The following is an 8,376-nucleotide window of genomic DNA, read 5'->3' as shown; positions in this document are numbered from 1 at the left end:
GCAATGTCCTCGGGTCCCAGGTTTGGTCCCCGACGGCAATGGAGGCGCGCTTGTGGGGACGCTGGAACGCTATTCCGGCGCCTGAGGGGAGCGGGACACTCTCTGTCGTCCCGGGCCACCGCTGGTGGACAAGACTCCTTGTGCTCCGGGTGGCGCGGGACTCCTGGCCGTCCCAGCCACTGACCGCACCCGCTCCCTCAGTGCAGCAGAGCCATGGCCCTGAGCGATCTGGTGCTGCTGCGATGGCTGCGGGACAGCCGCCACTCGCGCAAACTGATCCTGTTCATCGTGTTCCTTGCGCTGCTGCTGGACAACATGCTGCTCACCGTCGTGGGTACGTATGGCTCGGGAGTGCCAGCCTTCCCATCCGATCACCGTCTGTGACGCTGGGTCACTAGCACCTCATCCTTAGCACCAGGCACAGGTCCTCAGGAGCCCGTCCCTGGCATTGGGTCCCCGCCCAACACCTTGTGCTCATCTAGAGTCCAGGTGCCAGCATCTCCTGCCCACCATCAGGACCACATAAAACCTGTCCTCTGCACCCCACTTACCCCACTTTATCTGAACAGCTCTGTCCGCCCAAAAAGTTGAAGAACCGCGCTGTACAGAGAACAAAATAAAAACCCATCTTTGAACACAAGCCTGCCTTGCCCCTACTCCTGGGAGCTGCAACTTGTGGGTTCGTTTTCCTGGAGGTCAGGTCAAACCCCATGACATCCGATAAGCCCCAGAAGTCGTGTTTCCTCCTGATAACTGCCTGCTCCCCTTCATCCACTTTCACTGAGATGAAAAAGATTTCTGTCAGAATGGACCAGTGTGCTGAGTTGCTGCTGTCCTTTAGGACTGTAAATCTCCCAAAAAAACGTTAGACCAGATGGCTCAAAACAGGCCCCTTAGTCCCACAAACTGAAAGGTATTTCATGTGCTCTTCTCGGAAACCAGTTTTCCATGAGCAACCACACACACACACACACACACACACACACACACACACACACAAATACTGGTTTTCCTCAGACCCCCAAAGTGGTGAGTCACTTCCTCCTCCTCACTTGCAGAGTCTGAGATCCTCTTACTGTTGTTTTCAGCTCTGGAGAGTCAGCTGTGGGGCTCACAGGCAGCTGGGGGTCCCAGTTGGCCTATCTGTTTCTCGTGTGCCCAAGCTTCTATAATATTGCCACTTTGCTGTGATAGAAGTCTACGGGATCCCATGAAATCTGCAGGACACATTCACATAGAGTTGCTCTGTTGCTCTGTTGAGAATGTCCAGTTTGTCTTCCCCCCCCCCCAAAGAGCATAGTGGAACTTAGATGTCAGTTTCCTTGCTTTTATCCATTTAGAAGGCAGTTGAGCCTCTCCGACCCTGGGTCAGCACTGACTTACTTCAGGCAGTGTTTTGACTTGTATAGTATTCCTCTGAGAGAATGCTCTAATGAGAAACCATATAAATGACAGGCATCTCTGTGGCCACTCACATGGGCACAGTTGCTACTCCATGGGCATGGTAGGCAGGACCTTGGCCTCCTCCCCCCACCCCTCTCTCTCCCTCCTTCCCTCCCTCCCCCCATCCCCCCTCACACACACAGCAGTGTGAAACTGTTGCAGCATGTTTCAGCTTCTGGGTCTCATTTGGTTTTTCACATAACCTTACTTTTGATGGCATGCCTCTTCTCTCCCTGCCCTTGTCCCCAGTTCCCATCATCCCCAGCTATCTGTACAGCATTAAGCATGAGAAAAACTCTACGGAAATCCAGACCACCAGACCAGAGCTCGTGGTCTCCACCTCTGAAAGCATCTTCTCTTACTATAACAACTCTACCGTGTTGATCACCGGGAATGCCACTGGGACTCTTCCAGGAGGGCAGTCACACAAGGCTACCAGCACACAGCACACTGTGGCTAACACCACTGTCCCTTCTGACTGTCCCAGTGAAGACAGAGACCTTCTGAATGAGAATGTGCAAGTTGGGCTGCTGTTTGCCTCCAAAGCCACTGTCCAGCTCCTCACTAACCCATTCATAGGACTTCTGACCAACAGGTAGGCAATGTGCCTCCTCAGATGGAGAGCTCACACCCCCATATGCTGATGTCTGCTCATCTGTCTTAGTGTGGAGAATTGGTGGGCAGTTGGCCAGGGAAACCAGTCACCTGAGCCTGATATCTTCATCCTCAGTAACAGATTTGCACGTTTACTCCATCTGTCTTTCCCTCTATTGTTCTAACAGTCTAAGATAGGAAACATGACAGAAGAAGGAAGAAAGCGTAGGTTCTTCTAAATGTATGGCTTATACGTACATTTGAAATGGTCACTCTTGGGTAACAGAAGTTCTTCAGTGATCCCAGCCATCAAGATCGGGTAGCTTTCTACCTTAGCTATTGCTTAGAGAAAATTAAGGTTAGAACTGGGGCTCTGTGTGTGTGTGTGTGTGTGTGTGTGTGTGTGTGTGTGTGTGTGTGTTTCTTTATATATATGAGTATATGTGTGTGTGTGAGTGTGTGTGTGTTTCTTTATATATGTGAGTATATGTGTGTGTGTATGTGTATGTGTTTGTGAGTGCATGTGTGTATGTGTGTGTGTATGAGTGTGTATGTGTGTATATGTGTGAGTGTCTATACATATGTGTATGTATATGAGTGTGTATGTGTGTATATGTGTGTGTGTATGTATGTGTATATGTGTGGGTGTATATACGTGTGTGTGTGTGTGTGTGTGTGTGTGTGCTCGCTTGGCATATATGAAGATGCCCTGGGTTCAGTATTCAATGCTACAGAAACTGGGCACTATGGTTATAATCTCAGCACTCAGGAGAGAGAGGCAGGAAGATAATAAATTCCAGGTCATCTTTGCTACACAGCGTGGGCTACAATGTGACCCCTATCTCAAAACGAAAAAGCATAAACAAACACAGGGCAAACAAGAAAAAGGAAGGTAAAAGGGAAGATACTTTGTTTAGGACTAGCATGATGAAGGGCTTGAGTATGGACAGAGTGTGGGAGAGATCACTGCCACGTGGATTCAACTCTGAGCTGATGTGGAGATTCAGGGCTAGGACCTCTCCCCACTCTTGGTCACTCCATTTTTTCCCACATGCTCCAAGGGAAGAGAATGGAAACTGTTGTCTGAGAGCTCAAGAGGCTGACCTTAGTTTGAGTTAAGCTGGAGGCTGTGAATTGCTTGGCATCTTTGTCTCTATTGCTGGCTGCTGTCCAGCAGGTGTTCTCCAGCAAAGGTGGCCTGGGTCTGTCTTGTGCTTGAAGACTCCAAGCTCAGGGTACTGGGTTTATGGGCAATTCCTGAAGATGTCAGCTGTGAGGAGTGCGAGCTAGTAGAGTTAGGTCGTAATTCCACCATTTAGAAGACTGATCCAGGAGGAGATGAAGACAAGTCAAGGATACACAGGAAATAGTAGTCCAGGCTAAGCTACATAAGCAAGATTGTCTCTTTTTTAAATGGTAGACAAGGGAGTGGCCATCATTTCAGACCCATAGCTGTAACACAAACCAGGAAAGGCAAGGACAAGAGCTTGGAGAATGAGGTGATGCTAAGAGCAGGGCCAGGGATATGGTCGGAAAGGGTCCCAAGGTGAAGCTGCGAGGTCCCAAGGCTAGGCCAGAGACAACTGGGTTTCACTGTGGGGCCAGTGAGTTATTTCAGATCCTAGAGCCATAACGAAGAGTCTGAGAGCCCAGCGGTATGGAGCAGGTGTGGCTAGATAGTTTGTGGGATACTTTGTAAGTGGAAAGTGTGGGCCACATGCTGAAATGTTACAAAATATCTAAGATATGAACTGTAGCATGAAGCTAAGCAAGGCACAGAGATAGAAGAGCCCTGTGCTTTTCCAGGGTTCAGAGATCGTGCACTAAGGAGCCCTAGGGTGACCTCAGAACAATCAGGGAGGGTATAGGAAGTCTAGTGACCGCCCCCCCGAACACCAGCATGTAGGCTGATGCTGGTCTACTCACAGGAAGGCACAGGGTGCTCACTCCCTGTGGACTGGGTACTTCCACTGAGCCTGTGTTAACAACAGGCTTCAGACAGTCCTCCTGTCTTCTGAGCAATATTGCACGGCTTCCATACAAAGTGTGGTAAGCAAATGAACCAGGCATGGCTGATTGTGCACCCACAGAGAAGCCCCATTATGGAGGTGACATTCTGCTGCTCCTCTGTTCTCCAGCACAAAACCAAACAGAGCTCAGGAGTCAGAGGCTTGTTTCTTTTCCTTTTTCAAGAACGAGAGCACTTCTTTAAATGCATCTGGTATAATTACGGAAAAACGGCTTGGGGTTTTGTGCTCTGACAGAGCAAACAGCTCGAATGCTATATGGGAAAATTGAGGACATTATCGTAATAATGCCTTGCCAATCACTTGGGCGCGAATGTGACTAGTCACTGGGTAATACTTAGCCAACTTGCTGAAATGAGGTGACTATTCCAACCTTCCAAATGGGAGCCACAGACAAGCCGCTCTTTCAAAATCCCAATCTTGTTTTTAATGTTTTACTTGCATCTCTAAAAAGCAGCTTGTTAATCAGCGAGACCTTTCCCTCTTAAATATTCCCTAGGGCTGTACAGCTGAGGCTTTTTAGGCTTGTGACTCTCCATCCCACCAAAAAAAAAAAAAAAAAATCCTAATTTTGCTTTGGAGATTGTGAACTGTAGCCTATGATCTTAGGGTGAGAGGTCCAGTTTGGAAATTAGCTAGAACAAAACCCCCGTTTGCCCTAGCTATGCATTAAATTTAAAGAGCGATTATTTATTTATTTGTTTTTGTTTCTGGTGTTGCCTGGGGAACACGGAAATGCAAACGTTTTTAATATTGACGGACTCGGGGCAATCAGGTGAACTCTGTTCTCCCTTCGAAATGATTGTGGTTTGTACATTTTTTGAGTGTTGTCTAAGCCCAGGAGGTGCAGATTTAGAGACTTGCTGCTCCTCAGGCCACCCTCACAGGTTCTGCTCTCCTCCATGGTTCTGACTAACAAAGAAGAGCAAGTTCATTTGGTGACTCTCCCAGTCTCCCTGCAAGGCTTGCTGCAAACAGTTTTGATGTAATTTGTTCAGATTTCAGTTACCAGCAAGAGGAATGAGTCACATTTTGGGCCCTATAAACAAATGTGTCTAAACCTGCATTTTTAATATTGACAGACATGTTTCTGACTAAATGTCATCGGTAACTGGCCTTTTGTGTTGTAAGCACCCACGCCTAAATGGCATTGAATGGCAGCTGCTAGATTCCTGGTTAGAAGGCCATTAGAACAGTTTGCAGGCTTTATCGGAAGCCTTTGTGCTCCTCCTAGGATTTTAGAGGTAAGGGGGCTTATGACACAGCAGGGAACAGCACTCGCACACAACCATGGCGTGAACAGCGTGCTGGTCAGACACAGAGAGGCTTCGTTTCTAAGATGCCCTTTCTTCCCTTCAATTCTTTCCTGCTTGCTATGATACAGTGTGTAGTTTTAGCTACTAAAAAGACAGAACACGGGTATAAAAGTGTTGCTCTTAATCAGTAAAGGCTCATTTTTTTTTTAAAAAAAAATCTGTGAGTGGAGAACTTAAAAACTAAGACAACCTGAGTCTTTTCCACCTAGGCCTTCCCCAGCTCTGAAAAATAGCCCCCTTTCAGCTTCCAGTGTGAGCTGGTCCAGGCTTAGACATTCTTAAAGATGTGGGGGCCCTCTCCAGCCTGGCTGGTAGGAGCCCTCCTCTTTAATACCTACCTGTGTTAGCTTAAGAGGGACCCACTGTGAGCCCAGGTACCATGTTGCACAGAGTCCACTCACACTTCTGTATTCATGATCAAAATGCAGCAAGTACAGTGGCTTTTATGTGCTGAGACCAGATAACAGGCTGCTTGTCTATTGCTTGAAGTTGTGGGATTACTGTCTCATACTGAACTTTAAGAACACTTTAAGAACCATTTTGGGCAAGCCTTGGCTACACTTTTTTTTCTCGTTTTGCTTATACTTTGGGCTATTGTATATTCGCCGCCATTTTGTGACAGGATATTAAAGGAAGGATGCTTCATTTTGGAACATGTACGTGCTTTTGTATATCCAGTAACATTGTCCAGCATCTCAGGAGCTTGGTCCATTTCTCTCATGGAGGCTTATCTGACTTATTTTATAATTCTCGTTGAACTGTTTGTTCCACAGTAGTAGCTGTGTATCAAAGGAGACAGCAGGATTCTCTGAGTGAATTCTGTCATTGTTTGTGCTAAGTAACTTTTACGCATGTGTGCACATGAATGCGCTACACAGACAAACGGTATGAAAACATTACATTTCCCTCACAAATCAGGAAAGGTATGGTTTTTGTTTGCCTCTCTCTCTCTCTCTCTCTCTCTCTCTCTCTCTCTCTCTCTCTCTCTCTCTCTCTCTTTCTCCTCCCCTATCCTTTATGAGAGAATGTTTTAAGTTCAGATGCTAAGCACAAGTGGCCACTCAGCTTCATCCTCAGTCCAAGTGTACATGGTCTGACTTCACATGTTCAGCATCCAGTTTAAATAGTAGTTGCATCTTTAGAACCAAGCGCTGTTTCAAGCCAGCAGATGGCCTGGGAGCAGCAACCCCGTGCCTGGGAGGGGCTCCTTTCACTTCCTTCTCAGCCTGTCATGGTCTGGGTGGTCTGCTTTTTATCAAGCTAGGATTTCCATAGTTACCTAGTATATTTGAAAGCGGTTGCTTTTCCTCCCAGATCTTAGCTAACCCTGAATGACAAGCAGGAAGCCACGGGGCATGAGAGGCTTCTCTCTCTTCTCTCTCTCTCTCTCTCTCTCTCTCTCTCTCTCTCTCTCTCTCTCTCTCTACTAGCTTCAGCCACTTGGGCTGAAGTAGGCTTTGTAGAAATCGCTGACCTTTTCAGCTCATCTGCAGACAGGGAAACCAGCTGTTTGGGAAAGGGATCTCCCATCCTAGACATCACTGGCGTGGGTCACACAGCAACCAGAAGGAGCCAGGAATTAGAGCATTCTCCCGTGAGCACAGGGACTCACGCACAGGCAGCGTGTGTGGTGTCCACATGGGTCCTTGCACACATCTAGCCCAAACTCCAGCTGACGCAAGGGCTAGACTTAAGAATTACATTTCATTTCCTAAATACTGAGTAAACTTCCCGTTTATAGCAGAGTGGATTTGAGATATTCCTGTTTCTTGACATTAATTTCCTGTTGCGCCTGTTAGGGGTGTGCAGAGATTGTTACAAGGGAGGCTGAGCTGATGCTGGTGACAGATCGAACTCTATGGGATTCTTATTTATATCTGTCCTCTCTGTCATTTACAGTGACTGAAGGGACCACACTGTCATCTCAGTGAACCGAGAAGAGGGCCTGTGTTAGTTTTTCTGGTAAAAAAAGGAGTTGAGTAGCATTACAGAATACACATCAATTGTCAGAGGGATGTGCTCATTACTTTCTGTCACTTTGACACCAACTGGGGTTACCTTGGAAAGGGGAACCTAGGTAGAATTGTCTCCATCAGAGCAGTCTGTGATCATCTCTGTGGGGGTATTTTCTTAATAAATGATCAATGTGGGAGGACCCAGCTTATGATGGTCCTGGGTTGGATATGAAAGCAGGCTGAGCAAGCCAAGGACAGCAAATCAGTGAGCAATGTTCCTCCATGGTTTCTGTCTCTGTTCCTGCTTGAGTGCCTGCCCTGACTTCCGTCCATGATGGAAGATTAATGAGACCTGTAAGCCAAATGAACCCTCCCTACCCCACTCTGCTTTTCATCATGGTGTCACATGCCCCTAGAAAGCAAACTGGGGCATTTGGGGTTTCTCTATTCAACAGCTCTGACAGCCAGGATCACATATAAATGAGTTCTGAGGGAATCAATATATGGTTTTTAGTCACATTCAAATTGGATTAATTGTTCCCTGGTGCTATGTAGAGGATGACTGTGGTACGGTGTGACTCACAAGGGGTTGATAGGGGGCCTCTAGGCTTGCTGAATCAGATCTAGTCCTGCTAGCGATACCTTAATTGGGATGGCATTGAGTTGAGACAAGAGAGCCAACTCAGCCAGTTGTGACTAATGTCACTTGAGTCCCTGTCTGTATCAGAGACGTTGTGGGGAAGGAGGAAGGATCTTGTGTCGCCTTCTCTGCTCAGTGCCACGAATTCAGAACAGCTCTTCCCCTAAGGGCGGACGTGTGCGTGGACAGAAGGCTGAGAAAGTCTGAGGGCGGAGGCCCACGAGGTGCTCATTCAATCATTCAATCTTCTTGAACTTGGGACTGAGCACCAGTAAAGGATGTTGCCAAGGTGACCACTTGGCCACTCTGCCAGCAGCCTGGCCAGTGTAGAGTGTGGAGCACACGTGTATTGGGCAAAGAAAAGAGAGCACCCCAGCTCAGGCATGTACACAGCTTTTGGA

The 8,376-nt window shown here is 47.5% G+C and overlaps 1 protein-coding gene across 1 annotated transcript in view; it reads left to right on the top strand.

Annotated features, from left to right (window-relative positions):
* The first annotated feature begins 207 nt into the window (after positions 1–207).
* The window catches only part of Slc18a2 (solute carrier family 18 member A2), a 34,592-nt gene continuing 26,423 nt past the window's right edge, over positions 208–8,376 (top strand). The window contains exons 1-2 of the mRNA XM_032892229.1: positions 208–334; positions 1,693–2,038. Of these exons, the coding sequence (XP_032748120.1) occupies positions 214–334; positions 1,693–2,038 (467 nt within the window). The 5' untranslated portion in view covers positions 208–213. The remainder of the gene's footprint in view (positions 335–1,692; positions 2,039–8,376) is intronic.

This window comes from Rattus rattus, chromosome 2, assembly GCF_011064425.1.
Source record: "Rattus rattus isolate New Zealand chromosome 2, Rrattus_CSIRO_v1, whole genome shotgun sequence".
Classification (NCBI taxonomy): domain Eukaryota; kingdom Metazoa; phylum Chordata; class Mammalia; order Rodentia; family Muridae; genus Rattus; species Rattus rattus.
The sequence above is the reverse complement of the archived record's forward strand: the minus strand, read 5'-3'. Positions and strand labels throughout refer to the sequence as shown.